At 31.3% G+C, this 16601-nt stretch overlaps 1 protein-coding gene across 1 annotated transcript in view; it reads left to right on the top strand.

The window, feature by feature from the left end:
• Positions 1-11464, top strand: part of TTLL7 (tubulin tyrosine ligase like 7) — a 93193-nt gene extending 81729 nt beyond the window's left edge. Inside the window, exon 20 of the mRNA XM_032870229.1 lies at positions 9039-11464. Within this exon, the coding sequence (XP_032726120.1) occupies positions 9039-9159 (121 nt within the window). The 3' untranslated portion in view covers positions 9160-11464. The remainder of the gene's footprint in view (positions 1-9038) is intronic.
• The last annotated feature ends 5137 nt before the right edge of the window (positions 11465-16601 follow it).

Raw genomic sequence — 16601 nt, 5'->3', positions numbered from 1 at the left:
TGTCATACCTTTAACTGATTTTAACTCTCCCCCTGTAAATCATTCAGCAGTGATCACAACAATGAGAGAGGTAAAACTAGCCATTAGTATTTGAGATATGTAAATATCAAAACAATATTCTACAGTTTAATGATTTGACTGAAGCAAATTATTGAAATAAAACATTATTTTCATTAATATTTTTGTATGATTTAAAAGAATGGTGGTCATCATTAAGACATTACAACATATAAATGAAGAGGCTTCACTTTAAGGAGTGATGATCAGGAAAATCTTAAGTTCCAGTCTAGGAAGGATGGTTTCAAACTCTTTAATGTCACTCTTGCAATTATAGATTTTGTAACACATTTTCTATTGAGGGCTTTTATAACTTTATAATCTTTATAATCTTGAGTTCTGAACTTCTGTTAAATACTCAGTATAACCCCAATATAACGATTATAAGAATTCTGGGTGAAGAGGGGTTAGTGAAACATACCCTTTATTCCCGCCCAAGTTCAGAACCATTTGAGAGAGAGAGAAATGTAGGAATCAGACAGACGATCATCAGAATGTAGCTTCATTACTGAGTAAAGCTGCACTGACGGACCATGGTGTACATTTGAGCCAAGTAAGTTCTCTAAAATTGAGTTCTAGAATTAAATGTACTGATCCAGTGATGGGCAGATCTAGATCAACCCAAACCTTCCACTAACACTACCCCATAAAGTCTAGTTCTATTAGTGTTGGCTAGTGAGCAAGTAAGGATGCCTCCTTTTTGCAGATAGGCTGATCCAACAAGAGAAAGGGACTGAGCCAGGCATACCTGCTTCCTTCTTTTAAACCTGAAAATCAGATAACTTACTTCTGGTAAAAGGCCAGAAATTTGGTGGAAATTCTTCTACTTGAAACACAAGGAGGAGAGAGAAATAAACACATCCTCCTCATACCTAGCTATTAAAACCCAAGTTGATGTCACATTAATTTAAAAACATGTGAAAACTGGCCATATTTTCTTCCCTTATCAATTAGGAACCTATAGCTTTTTACTTTACATGTAGAAGTCACTTAATTTGATATTTATTAATAGATAAATTTCTTTTATGAAGTATACCTAATAAAGTATAAATTAATATTTATAAATTAATATATATGCCTAATATAAATAATATATAATGTATACCTAAACAATTTATGAGGAGATATATATTTAGGTAATTTATCTTTAAAATTTAAAGAGAAGAAAATAGAGATAACATCAGTCAGGTTTACGGACCATATTTATCTTGATGAAAGATCTGCATGTTCTTTCGAAAGAGACTTTAAAATGTGCATGTCACCCATTCCATGGAACAAAGACTTGAATCTTTAAGTCTTATAAAAATAACAACTTAATAGGCATACCAAGTGGAAAGCCATTTCTCAGAGGTAGACTCCTAACTAAGCAAATAGAACTGATATATAAGCTCAGATATCTATCTAATCTATCTCCAGAAACTAAAGTTCTTGGGACCAGCTCAATATTGTACTGTAAGTACACTTACTTGGGAAGCTTTGGGATCTCCAAATACTTTCTATCATCAACATCTCTGTGTTTCTATATTTCATGAACTTCCATGTAAGCTCATTTCATAAGGGGTGTCATGGTTAAAAATATTTTTAAAAACCACTGAGTGCAGACTTGTGCCTTTGGTAACAGAGCACTAGGTTTTTGGACAAATCCTCCCTTTAATGACAACTAGAAAATCTAGACAAAGTACGAAAACCTTGCTTGAAGACATTGGAGAGGTAACCAGGTACTTGATGAGTGCTTGTTAGTACTTAGTAACACTTTTGATAGATCATGGCCTAATGGAAAAAGTAGGAGTTCAAGGCCTCGCAAAGGTGGGAATGTTGGTGAACATCCTAGATTCCTAGGAGTAACAGTGTTCCCAATGTTTTTCAAGGCAAAAGTTAACAGAATTACAAAGAAAAATAGACAAATCTACAACCATAGATGGAGATTTTGAGATTGATTTGATCTATCTATAGATATGTTTTTTCTACATTTGTATGTATATGTATATTTCAACATATATATGTATTTTTAAAAAATTAAAGATATAGACCATGTTAACAATGTAACTAACAGACCTATCATATATAGAAGTCAATCCAATAATCTCAGAATATGAAACACCAAGTACACCAGGAACTTTTATAAAAGTCAATCATAAAGTAAAATAATTAAGCATATTTCAACAAGTTTCAGAAGACTTAAATCATACAGAGGTTTTTTTTTTTTTGTTTTTTTGTTTTTTCCTGATCCCATGCCATTAAGCTATAAAACAAAGGCAAAAATTAAATTGAAATATCCATACTTTGGAAGGATAAAAAAAATACTTTTAATTACCTCATGAATCGAAGAAATCATAATGGATATACGAAAGTATTTTGAACTGGATGATAACACATAAAAAATTGTAATATGTAGACAAATAATTATTATAGGCATATTTATAGACTTACATGAACACATTAGGCAAAAGGAAAGGCAAAAATTAAATGACATCAGCAATGATTTTGAAAAGTGACAAAATGACATTAAAATAAACCCAAAGAATGTAGAGAAAGGGAATAAAAATGACAGCAGAAATTAATAATATAATGAAACAAATAGCGTAAAGAAGATCAACATGGCCAAAATATGTCTTTGGAAAGACTAATATGAAAGGAAAGAGTTAACATCAAGAACAAAGATTGAGACATCAGTACAGATCCTACAAGCATTGAAAATTTTATAAGAAAATATGAAAAATTTCATGCTGATTTGGTAATTTCGATTAACAAATTCTTGGAAAAACACATATTACCAAAAATGACAAAATTTCTTTTTTTTTTAAATGACAAAATTTCTTGTTAGAAAGTCCTGTATAAAAAATAGTAAATAGTCTTAACTATTGAAGAAATTGGATCATTAATTAGAATCCCTCTCGCAAAGATAATTCCAGATTCACAGGTCTTCACTATCCAATTCTATTAAAGCCATCCAGAGAACAGACAAGGAGGGGACATTCTGCACCTTGTTTAATGAAACTCCCATACTGTTGATTCTAAAACCTAACCAAAACATTATGTCAAAGGATAGTGAAAGTTCAGTGTTATTCCTGAGCATAGATACAAAGGTCTTAAATAAAATGCCAGCAAAATGAACTCAGGAACTTTAAATTGGATAATGTATCCATGACCAACTTCTGTTTATTGCATCAATTTAAGGGTGGAATAACATTAAAAAGTGATCAGTGTGATTTTAATAGAATAAAAGATCATTTCAAAAGATACAGCTAAATCATTTGATAGAATTCAGTATATATGATTTAAAAAAAATGTGTAGCAAGCTAGAAACAAAAGGGAAATTCCTTAATCTAATGAAGAATAACTACAAAACTTATAAAAATAACTTACCTAAGGATGAAATGTTGAAGGCTTTCCTTCTCAGATGAGGAATAAGACAAGATTGCCTCTTATTATAACTTCTATTTAACATTGTAGTAGAGGTCCTAGTTGGTTCAATAAGTCAAACAAAAGAAATAAAAAGCACTAAACTGAAACTCTTTACTAATGGATATTATTCTGTTTGTAGAAATCAAAATAAATCTACAGATAAATTATTAAGTAAATTTAACAAGTTTAATGAAATCAAAGTAAAGATAAGAAAATCGATTGTATTTTTCCAATATCAGCAACAAACAGCAAGAGTATGAAATTTTAGGTATGATATTTTCAGTTGTAGCAAAGAATAATTAATACTTAGTAATAAATGTAACAAAAATGTACAAGACTTTTATTTAGCAAAATGTAAAAAATGGGAAGATATACCTTATTCATCATAGGATCAATATAATCAAATGTCAGCTCGTAAATAGTTCTGAACATTTCTAAATTCAATGTAGTCATAATATAAATCTCAACAAATTTTTTGGAGGAGGCAGTCTTTGACCAAAGCTTGTTTTAACATTTATACAGAAAAACAAAGGGCCAAGAATAGATAAAACACACTTGAAATAGAAAAATATAATGGTAAGATTTATTAACTATAGTGTACTAAGACTTATAATAAATTAAAGTAATTTAAGACAGTGTAATATTGTCAAAAGTATAGACCATGAAACCATTCAGAAAAGTCATAAGTGGATCCAGGCATATCTATAGAGACTTAATTTATGAGAAAAAGAGGTTCATATGATTTATGACAAATGCGAAAAAGAAATTTATCTTTAAAAATGGTGATGAGACAGTTGGGTTTCTAAATAATAATTTAAAAAAGAAACTTGATTTTACCAAAACCATATGCAAAAAAAAAAAAAATTGTCTACACAAATGTGAAAGGTAAAACTAAAGATTACAGAAGATAATGCAGGGCAATATTTTCATGACTTTGAGGTAAGCAAATATTATAAAAAATAGGGCCAATAGGTGCAGATCATAAGTGAGAAGATGAATTTTACTATATTAAAATTAAGAATATATATTCATCAGAAGACCCCATTAAGAGGGTGAAAAAGCAAGCCAGTGAATGGAAGAAGGCATGTGCAATCCATATAACCTATATAAGATTCTTAGATCATATAAGAAGTCCTACTAACTTCTAGGGGGAAAAAACAAACAGTCTATGAGAAAATGGGGATGATATTGGGAAGAAGGGAAGGGCTCTGTAATACTGTAATACTGGGCTCTGGGGTGTTAGGAATATTCAGTTATTTAACCTGGTAGCAGTTATACAAATAATTACTTTATAATATTCATTAAGCTGGACATTTATGTTTTATGCACTTTCAAATGTGTACTATACTTTTACAATTGAGTTAAATACATCATACCAATATGGCCCCAGGCTATGATAGCTTGAAATATATATTTCAGAACAAGGATTGTCTTCCCTTGTGAGGCTGATGTTCGTAACACATAAGTTATATTTCACACTTGTGCACTATTTCATTGGCTCTATACTCTGTGAGCCAAGCATGGGAGAAACTATTGGACTCTTTCCACAGATGAGAAAACTGAAAACTGAGGCCTGAAGAGGTTAAATGACTTCTCCAAACCCACATTACTAGCTATGCTGCACAGAGGTAGGATTTGAAACTAGAGCTTTCCCCAACCCCTTGCCTAAATCAAAGTTAAAACAATGGAATGATCCACACTCACTAGGATGGCTATTATCCCCCAAATGCAAAATAATAAATGTTGGTAAGGATATTGAGAAGTTGGAATCCTTATGCCCTGCTTTCACTATGTCAGAATGCGGAATGAAGTGGCTGCTATGGAAAAGTTTGGTAGTGCCTCAAAAGGTTAAATATAGAATTGCCGTATGACCCAGCAATTTCACTGCTGGATATATACCCAAAAGAACTGAAAACAAAGGCTCAAATAGATGCTTGTACAACAGTGTTTATAGCAACATTATTCACAATAATAGCCAAAAGGTGGAAACAACTCAGGTGTCCACCAACAGATGAAAGGATAAACACAATGTGATATAGACATACAATGGAATAGTGTTCAGTCTATATAGAAGAATGAAATTCTGACACATGCTGCAACATGGATGAACCTTGAAAGCAGGCTAATTAAATGAGCCAGACACAAAAGGATAAATATGGTATATGATTCCACTATATATGAGGTAGCTAGAGTAGGCAAATTCATAGAGACAGAAAATAGAATAGAGTTTACTAGGGAATGGGGAGGGGGGAAATGGGGATTTGGTGTTCCATGGACAAGGAGTTTCTGTTTGGGATGAAAAAGTTCTGAACTAGGTTGTGGTGATGGTTAAACAGCATTTTAAATGTACTTAATACACTGAATTGTACACTTAAAGATGAAAAACTATTAAGTTTCATGATTACACACACACACACACACACACACACACACACACATATAATTATACCACAGTAGAAAAAAATTTTAAACATAGGATAAATATTATGATGAACTTTATTTACCTTTGTTCCCCAAACCAGGAAGCTGAGTTTATTTGGGGGGTATCAGGGGTCCTGATCTTACTCCAGGAAAATCTCAGAAGGTGGGTGTAGCTTAAGTTTTCAAGGCTAATTCCCTACTGGTCTTGAAATGTTTATGTTCTAGAGATCCCCATGGTCAGCAGTAAGTCGGTACATGACAGACCAATTCTACATCAAGTAGGAACTGGGCAAATGCATGTTTTATGTCTATGTGATGGATGTTTGAGGTTGTGTACACATAGCCTCAGTGATGAGGAGTGAGGGTGCATGTGTGAAGCAAACAGGGTAATCTGAGGTATTTCTCCTTGGTACTTACAAGTTAGCTATTTTTATATATCAGGAGTAAGATGGAACAGAGGTAAAGCTGTAAACTTTTCACATTTTTTGGTCCTTTAACAGAATCTTTAGATATAGATAATCTATAAATGTACTTCCCAGAGATATTCTTCTTGCTAAAAACAATCAAATTGTATTTTAATTTCATTGCAAAGAACATTTCCAAAAATAATCTTTCATGTTCAGCTAGTGTGGGATCTCCCAAGAGATATTAATGGAGATAATAAGACAAATAATCCATTCTGTTTCCCTGTAATGCTTTAAAATATCCCACAGCACTTGCTTTAGGGAAACAAAATGTTTCCTCCAATGTGATTTCATATGCTTTTTTTTTTTTCTTTTTTAAGCTCATACTGAACTCTTTTTCTTATGAAAGTTTCATTTTAGTTTTTTTCTGCTTCTTTTAAAAAGTTTAGGTTTGTGGATGTATAACCTTCTATTTTCTAGGTTATTTTACACTTTGTAGTTTGTATCCATGAGTTTTAAAACTGAGATTCATACAGAGAAACGACAATCCAGTATAGTTGCTAGGAGCACTGATTCTGGAGCTGGAGTCCAAGCTCTGCTGTTTACTAGCTATGGAACTGTGGGCAAGTACCCCTGTATGCTTCAGTGCATTCATCTATAAAATGATGCATACAATAATATCTACTGTAAAGAATTGTTATGAGAAGTAAATGATTTAATATTTGTAAAGTAATTAGGATCGTGCTGAGCACAAAGAAAACCCTAAGTATTACATAGTGTTAAATAAAATAGTATAGGTTAGCTGTAACCCTAGACTTTATGCTTTTATTTTTCCTCTGTGGACTGGAGAGCTTTAACTCAAAAGGATATGTCAATGTTATTGTAATGTCAGTAGGAACTCTTGCTTGGAAATTGTTCAAAAGGAAGTTGGTAGAAGTTGTTGTTTGCTCTGATAATTATCAGTATGATCAGAATGCATTTTCAATAGAAGGTAGAATAACTTTCAACTAATAAAAAGGAGTGGGTTTTGTTCAAACACATTATTTTCTTTTGCACCTTTGCCTTAGATAGGACGGGAGCCTTTTCATGACAGAAGATATCAGATTAATCATCATGACTCCACTAGCTCTTGACATAATAATTAATCCATATAAATTACCCAAGTGATATTAAGAAAATAGTTTATATAATCTGTGATGTGAGAAACCAGTTGTTTCATTATTCATCACCCATTGTGCAATTTTGATTTAATTTGGTTTGTTGTGTATTATTTTACTGCTCTATTAACTTAATGATTTGAGCAATTATTTATAGTTTGTGATACTAGGTAATAGATTTAGAATATATTATTAGATAATGCATGATAAAATGATGTTTATGGATGTTATGGAGAATTCTTCCATTTTACTCTGAATGCTGTATGCAGCTTGATCATAATGAGTTCATATTCTTCTACAAAATTCATATAACCCAACTGTAAATGTAACTTTCCATTGGCATGGAAGCATAGTAGTTATCAACATTATTTAATGTAGAATAGGTAGCTAATAGTACTCTTGGCCCTCAGTTTCATTGTGTATCTATGGAAGTATGAATACTGTTGTTGGAAGATTCTAACATAAAGTGAAAAAAATAAATGAGTTGATTGTCTACCATTGTTCATTTTTTCAAAAATTTCACATCTCCTTCTATTGCTACTTGCTACTCCTGGTTTTGGAAATTCCTCCTAGATGTCTTTGTCCTGACTTTATAGCATGTCCATCTTGTCATTATCAGGGTTTATACTTTTAATAGTCATGTTTACTTGCATTTGCTCATGTGGATTTCCTTGTGGATTTCCATTTTTTCTCTAGATATATAGATTGGAGTGGCCTAATGCTAATCAAAGTTTTTCCAGAGAGAAACAAATTATACAGGTGCACATTCTTATTTATAATTTCTTATTCTCAAATCTGACCTGACCTGAATTGACTTGAAGTTATTTATTGTTTTCATCCTGTTTATTGTGAGTATTCATACATTTCACTACAGAAATATTAATGGTTTGACTTCAGGATGCTGTTCCAAGGCCTCAATGGAGATATTATATTATATATAGTATATACACTGTATCATTTTAAAATCTGGAAAATTCATGTATTCTGAAATACATTTGTCTGCAAGGATTGCATGTAACCTTAATCATGATTACTTTTGGTGTTCTGTTATCATAAGAACAATGTGGTCTAGGGAATATAAATTTTATAATTATGAATTTAGTCTTTTTCTTTTAGATTACCTATAGTCATAATATGTTAATGAAATATCATCAAATTGTAATTAATGTTTCCAACATCCTTGAAACAAACAATTATTGGTAATGTGACCAGGCAAATTCTCATATCACATGTTTTTAAGAAATATTTGACTAGTTTCATATATTATTTATAGAGATTAATGATGAATTTCAAATTAACATGAGCCATGGAAATAGTTTCCTAGCATGTGGGTATAATGGCTTTTTTGGGGTTGTCTCGAGATACTAAGATCATATGTTGCAACTATATTCAGCTTTTTAAGTGAGGCTTTTATGACCATCTTCCACCTTCCCACCTGAGCTTGGGAGAGAACAGTTTTTTGATGTAGAATGCATTGTTGTTATAGTATTGTTTCTCACGTAGCATATATAAATTATTAACCACAGAACACTTTAGTGAGAGATGTTAATATTAACTTTTTTGTAAAGTGTAATTTTTTAACTGTCATTTGTAGGTATTTATTACCAGGAAGTACACAATTCTTCATGAGAACACCAACCTACACCTTGAAATACAGTTCACCTGGAATGACTCGCTCCAATGTTTTGTTTACATCCCGATATGGCCATTTGTGAAACAAAAGGAAGATTGCCATGGATTATGCATAATAGCAATTCATTTTTTTCCCTCCAATTTAAACATGCAAAGAAAGTGACCATTAAGTGCTGTTTTATGTATATATGACATATATGTGTGAAAATATATACATGTGCACTAAAATAACATATATTTATTATAATATATGAGAAAAGAATTAGCAGAAAACTGGATATAAGACTTAACCTTTCTGGAAATGTAATAAACCATGTTAAATTGTTTACACAAATATGTGAATGTCTAGAATTTGCTAGGTTTATAATTAATACCTTCCTACTAGAAATGTTATTTTTGCTGCAGAGTATATAAACAGAATTGATCCCATTTCAGTGTTAAATTATTTTCTAGATAACACTTCTTTTGACCTGAAAAAGCATTAATAGTATAAAACCTTATTAATTCTCTTATATATAGTAGCCATTTAAAATGAAAAACAAAGCTAGAAGCCTGGTGTTGCTTGATGATAGAATTAAATATAAAACGGGTTTATCATTACTGTAGCACACTACAAAGTACTATAAAAATTTCAACCTGATTTTCCCAATTTTTTATTCCTTTATGTGGAAATTTAGCTACTTGCGATAGTGTACATTTTCAGTAAGGCTTTAGTAAGGCCATGCAGTGATCTACAATGGAAGACAATCCAGTGGGTTAAAATTAAACAAAATGTAAACAAACTTTTATTTTCTACTTTTCATTGGGAGTCACATAAAGGAACAGAAAATGATGCTGATGACAGAATCTTTCCATCTGATTTTTGTATCTCATACCACTCACTTTTATTTGGAAAGTATATCTCCGATGGGTATGTATGATCAGATACAGTTTCTTCTGTTCTTCAGAAGTAGAAGTGTTGACATTTCAAATTCATTTTGGTGTTATAGGATAATGTGTCACACTTATTTTATAAGTCTCTTAATGATGAAACCGACTTACATTATGAAGTCTAATATAGAGCTTCACATTGCAGCATGGAAAATAATCTAATTGTTTCAAATAGAAGATTCTGGTTACTAGATATTATTAGTCATGGATGTACCCTTGAGAATTTTCTAAAATCAAAATAGAGGATGGAGTTTTCTGTCTGAAGTTATTATGCATACATTTCATAGCAATTTACTTCCTTTTCTTGCTTATAGTTTCAAAAACAATGAGTGAGGGAGTGAGGTGAGGTTTTAGTTTTTCATAAAAATATAAATAGCACTATCATTGACATGGAAATCCTTAGAAATTACAATATGCATCTTTTAGAAGTTTGTTTAAACTTCTCCCAACAGTCTTACTTTCTCACAGATACTAATTATTGACAAAATTTAGGAGTGTTTTACCTTTTAGTATCCTAGAAACTACTCCCGGTAAATCAAGAAATGGCCCCCAAACAGGAAAACTGAGAGAAACAAACTGTCCTAGTTTAATTTGCAAAAAGGATAATTGGCAACCCAAAGTTGTAAGTTAGATCTATTTTGGTTTTAAAGCCATATTCTGAGGCTGTGATAGGCTAAAATAGGTTTTTCCTTAAATTATCACTACTTGATTCTTTATGATTACCTAACATCCATATTCCAGTAGATAGTTTTCCTTGCTAAATGCATCCTAAAGAAGAATTTGTTATAGTCTTTGAGGAAAAAGAGGACAAGGATGTCAGAGTAAAGGAAATTAAGTATAACTTGGAGTGTTTGTGACTCCATTTTGTGAATTCTTAAATATATTACAGATTTCTTAGGATAAATAATGCAAAAATTGGGATATTACAAAATCACTGTAAGAGAAGCAAGTAGGTCTTTTCATGAAGCATTTTTAATAATTTTTCTTTTAAATTCATGATTTGTCCATGAATGAAACATAATTTTCAAGTGTCTGGTATGTGGTATCTATCCAGTTTGTTGGTCACTCACTTGCATTAACTTAAATTAAAACAGTTATTTAGTATGCTAGAGTGGGTGCTTTGGGACTTCTGTCTTTAATGATAAAAGAGCAAAGTTTTTATTTAAAATAAGAAGAATGCTCAACGTGGGGATGAACCCTCTCCCCTTAGAAAACACACACACACACACACACACACACACGCACACTATTTAAGAACCTTTGAAAAAAAAAGTTAAAATGTGTGAAACTACTCAACTAATTAATGAACAAATTTTATTTCTCTAGCTACTTAGATCTGGGTTTTTTTGAGCACTAGAATTTTCTTGCTCACATTTGCATATTTATACTGATCTGGTTTGATGTGATAACGTTGTGAATAAAAGCCATGTGCTCATTATTTATATATACTACCTGATTGTGGATTGTGGTTGCCATAGTGCTTATTCCCTAATGAGAAGCTAAGAAGAGAAGATTCAGTAGTAAACCATGAAAATCTCTAGAGGCCATAGAAATGTTTTAGAGGTATAAAATATTCCTCAGATTTTATTATAAATTTTTTATTCATAAAGTGAAAACATATCAATATAAGTGATAGTACGGGTCTGATTTTCTCTCTCTTCCAGGAGAGAAAGTACCTTTATTTGAAAAACTTCAGAAGTTATTCAATATTACCAGGAGTTTTTAATAGGGAATTTGGTTTACTTAAAATTAAAGTTATAATCATTCTGTTATTAAAAAAAAAAGTCCCTACTCATTCTGTAAATCTAAGATTAGAATGCTTCCCAGGACTACATATGATTGCAATGATTTCCAAAATTATACAAAAAACAACCTTAGTTTTAAACCTCATCTATGAACATGGTATGAGATGGCAGATTTGTTTTCACTTTAATTATCCAGCCTTGTAATTAGTTACCATTTGCTTTATGTAATCTGTTGAGGGAACTATTATGATTTATATTATGTTTATTTTTACTAGCAACACATTTTATTTTATTAGCATTTTATTTACCTTGCTTGTATAAAAACAAAGTTATAACAGGATCAAATATGGAAATAACCTCTGCCAGATGCAAAGGTCTATACAGATTTTTTTTTCATATTTCTAAGTACACGAAAATTGCCTACTAATTCCTCCTCCCTAAAACTAAAATGAACCAAACTCAGACAAACAAACAAAAAACCCAACTTTCTTTTCACGTAGTATTTACAAACAACTAGATGATGGAGGCTTCTAGACATCAAGGACTTCATTCTAATTTTAATTTGGAAAGCATATGATTATAGAATTTTGTTATCTAACTTGAAATTTCACATTTTAGTACAAATTAATCCAAATGCTTTCATCTTTATCATATCAAAGCCATTCTATGTACAAATTCTTTTTTAAATCTAAACATAGACATATTTGACCTTTTCAAATATACCAAAAAAGTTGATAGTTGCATAAAGTCGATTATTTCTAGGTTTCTGCAAAGCACTGATTCATTCTTAAATGTGTTTTCTTTAAAAAATAATAGCAAATACCTCGAGAAGAGTGACAGAAAATACCTTCCTTTTCTGTTCTGTAATGCTAGTTTACATTTCGAGTCTTAGTTTACTGGCTCTAAGGTTAAGCAATAAAAAGTGTAACTTCAGTTAGTTGTGTTGCTGTGATCTAATGATTTTTGAAAATTGGCTTTTCTCTTTAAATTGAGAAACTTATGTTTTCAGGTTCTGAATTAGTTATCTAAATATTTTGGGTAAATATTATTTACAAATAAATAAAATTAGAAATATATTCATTATCAAAATTGTATTCCTTATGCTGCTTTTTCTTTCTTTTTTCCTTCCTTCACCACCACCTCTTCTTCTTCCTATAACCTTTGAAGTTTTGACCTTTGATGGACAAAGTCCAGAAAGGATAAATCCTGCTTTTTAAATATTGGTTTTCCTTGAATTTTATGGTGGTGTATTTTTACTTCAGCAAAAATTAAACTTAGGTAAAATGTGTTATTAGAGTTCAGTTTGTCTGCTGAGACTTTTAAGAATCAAGTTTCTATACCTAAAAAAACATTGTCTAGACTCTTTGAACCAAGATACATGGCTACAAATAACAGTCTTGCAAACCAAAAGTAGTATATTAAAACTTATGGCACTCCTTGAGATTGCTACCCTTTTTGGTGATTTTTCGCCTTGTCGTAAGTGGGTATATGGTATATTGAAGAAAATCTATTCAGGTAACATATTTTGTATTAACTGGGCTGTATTATCTAAGAAGGGCTACATAAAACTTTTATTTTATCCCCACCACTAACTTGAAAACTATTGGTAAAGTCATTGCTCAATAGACTAATATTTTTTCAATTAGTAAGAAGACTTACCTTGCAAAAGTAATCAGATAATGCCGATATTTTTCTTTCAAAGGTTAACAATGGTAGTTCTTGGTCCTGACTTGGTTCGTATAGTTACTACTGTACATGCTACAATATCAACTATTAATAGATTTGTTGAAGATTCTGGGTTTCAAGATTAGCTTGAAAGCAATACATTTGCTACCATGAATCATGACTCAAATTATCCCCATGTGTTTACTACCTATATATGAATGCAAATGTTGTTACAGAAAATATGCTTGAAATGTCAACACTATGTGCAATTAATATTGCATTGTCATGCTTCAGCATGTGATATCTGTATGGTGAAGTTATTTCAATTACTATAATAAAAAATGTTTAACATAAGAAAGCAACAACATGTCATCAAATGGTTATTTCTGTCTTACACACACAGAGACACACACACACACCCACACACACACACTTTTTAGTAGAGGAGTCTGGCTTTAATTAAGCTTTCAGGTGATGAAATATGTTTTCACAGTTATTTTCTTCTGCTGTACAGAGAGCAATAGCACTATGGGGATAACTTTTACTGCTATTAAAGTCAGGTCGAGTAAACAAAATTGGTGTCAATTTTTCTCCTAGTTAGCTGAAAGGCAGACCCTTTTAGAATTTAGAAATGACACATTTATATCTCTCTAGTATCATTGATTATAACTACAATATTATTAATCTGAATAGAATTATGTCAGCATCTTAGTTATGACTTTTATTTTTCCTAGGAATTTATAGCTTTATCATCATTAAAACATCATACTAAGTCTCAATAAGAAACATATCCTAGTCTCATTGGTATTCATACTATTGTTCTTTAAGATGTTTATATAGAAAGAAGTGAGAATATTCTTCCTTTAAAGAAAGGAAATACTTTGGTTAAAAATCTTGTTATGCAGTAATAACATTAATGCCATGTATGACTTAGTTTTTGGATTGATAACCACATGGTATCATATTGACTTTTAAAAATATAATTTTTAAATTTGTCATTATTTTTATAAGGTTAAAATATTCTATGAATGCTTTAATTTTTTGACTTTTTTTTTCAGTGACAGATAAAGACGAGACCAGTGTGGATAGTTTGGTATCTCCCTATTTTATAGGATAATTTGTAAGATTTATATAGATATATATACATATGTATATATTCCATTCAATTAAATGACTGGAAATCTTTTTATATTATAAAATAAATCATCTTGAAATAATTTCAAGTGTACAAAACATCATATAGTGCCTTAAATCAAAATTAACACCTGCTTGTTTGCAGAGAGGAAGATAGTAGATCTTTAAGTTAATTTGGAGAAAGTTATCACTTAATGATTATTCATGTATGTATAGAACATGGTGACAACAATGTCTAGCCCCATGATCAGGTAGATTTGTAAAACATCAGGTGTAAAAACTACGATGTATTTCTCTACTTTTAGGACCTCTCTGAGTCTTTAGTATCTTAAGATCCAGAGGAAGTTTTCAGCAAGAGACTAGAACGTACATCAGTTTCTAAACTAATTTCACTATGGTACCTTTAATTGAAATGCATCTCTGAGGACTAGTCTTCCGTTGACCAAACTTTGGAAAACAACAAACTAAACCAATTCATTTATTGATAAAGTAATCAAGGTATTTATTAATCATTTATCAAATATACACTGGAGGAATAATTGTGAATACTGACAAATATAGTGCAGGAATTTACTTGCACTTGTCAGTTGAGAATTTGGCCATTTCCAGGGGAATATTTGAACCAGGGTTTCAAGAGGGCTGGTTTGACCCAGGAATAATAGTCCTAGTTAAATTGTCTAAATGGTAAAAATGAGCTCTGTTAGACATTTGCAACATAATGGTGATATGCAGAGTGGTGTAAAATGTTTTAGATAGTGGTCGGAATGAGTTCCAAGCTCTTAGGAAAAGATATTAATGATTTATTGGGTCTAATATGATAAAAGTTTGTCTTTAATAAGAATCTGTTGTCACCCATCAGGAGATAAAAGCTTTGCATAACACATAGTGTATCTAGAAGCACTTAGCATTTGAAAATATGTTTTTATTTTTTTTAAAGATTGTATTTATTTATTTGACAGAGAGAGAGATCACAAGTAGGCAGAGAGGCAAAGAGACAGAGAGGGAAGCAGGCTCCCCGCTGAGCAGAGAGCCTGATGCTGGGCTGGATCCCAGGACGCTGAGATCATGACCTGAGCCGAAGGCAGAAGCTCATCCCACTGAGCCACCCAGGCGCCCCCAAAGTATTTTCTTATACAAACAAAAAGTCCTGTTGGTTTACAACAAATTTCCTTCAAAGCTAGAATTTATTAAAAGTTTGTTGTATTATTTATGAGAGAAGATTTATTGAGACAATTTTCACCCTATGTCTAGGTTTTCCTTAAGCAATATGTTAGACACTTTGGAAGCTTTAAGAAGTTTCATCTCAGTCCTGTTTTGTCCCATGTGAAATATTGCCCAATTAATCTCCCTTTTAAAAATGTAGTTCAGTGTATCTACAGACTTATATACTGAATGGTACTATAATGGCCTAAACTGAACTATTATATATAGTTATCAAAAACGTTGAAATTTTGACTTAGAAAGTAGTGTCTTGGTTATTGTGCAGAAATGACACCATTTTTATATCTTTTTAATAAGCCAGGCTTCAACATTTGATACAGTAATAAAAACACAGAGTAAGAAAAAGCAAATTTTGGGGGAGGGTATGTGCTATGGTGAGTGTTGTGAACTGATGAATCACAGACCTAGACCCCTGAAACAAATAATACGTTATATGTTAATAAAAACGAAAAAAAGCAAATTCCAAATCTTGTCCTAAGAACAGGTGCAAGCAGACATAAATCCTTTAAGTACTAAATTGACACTGTTGTGACAAAAACCTGCAAGAATAATTCAAAACTATATAAATTTAGCAAAGCTCTGTTTCATTATAGATAGGCTGTTGCTAGTATTAGAATAAATAAAAAGGTCAAGGAACATAATAAAAATCACTTTTAAGCTTGTGGTATTCTGTTTGCAGTAAAAATGTATCTGTATGTTTGTAATATATCTGACTCAGGAAAAAATGAATGACATAGTGTATATGAAAAATCTAGAGTATGTAAACCTTAATACAATCTAAGAAAATACCATTCACCATATTACTTCATTTTCATTAAAATGATGAAAAT

The sequence above is a fragment of the Lontra canadensis genome, unplaced genomic scaffold (assembly GCF_010015895.1).
Source record: "Lontra canadensis isolate GAN:19392208 unplaced genomic scaffold, GSC_riverotter_1.0 scaffold40, whole genome shotgun sequence".
NCBI lineage: Eukaryota > Metazoa > Chordata > Mammalia > Carnivora > Mustelidae > Lontra > Lontra canadensis.
The sequence above is the reverse complement of the archived record's forward strand: the minus strand, read 5'-3'. Positions and strand labels throughout refer to the sequence as shown.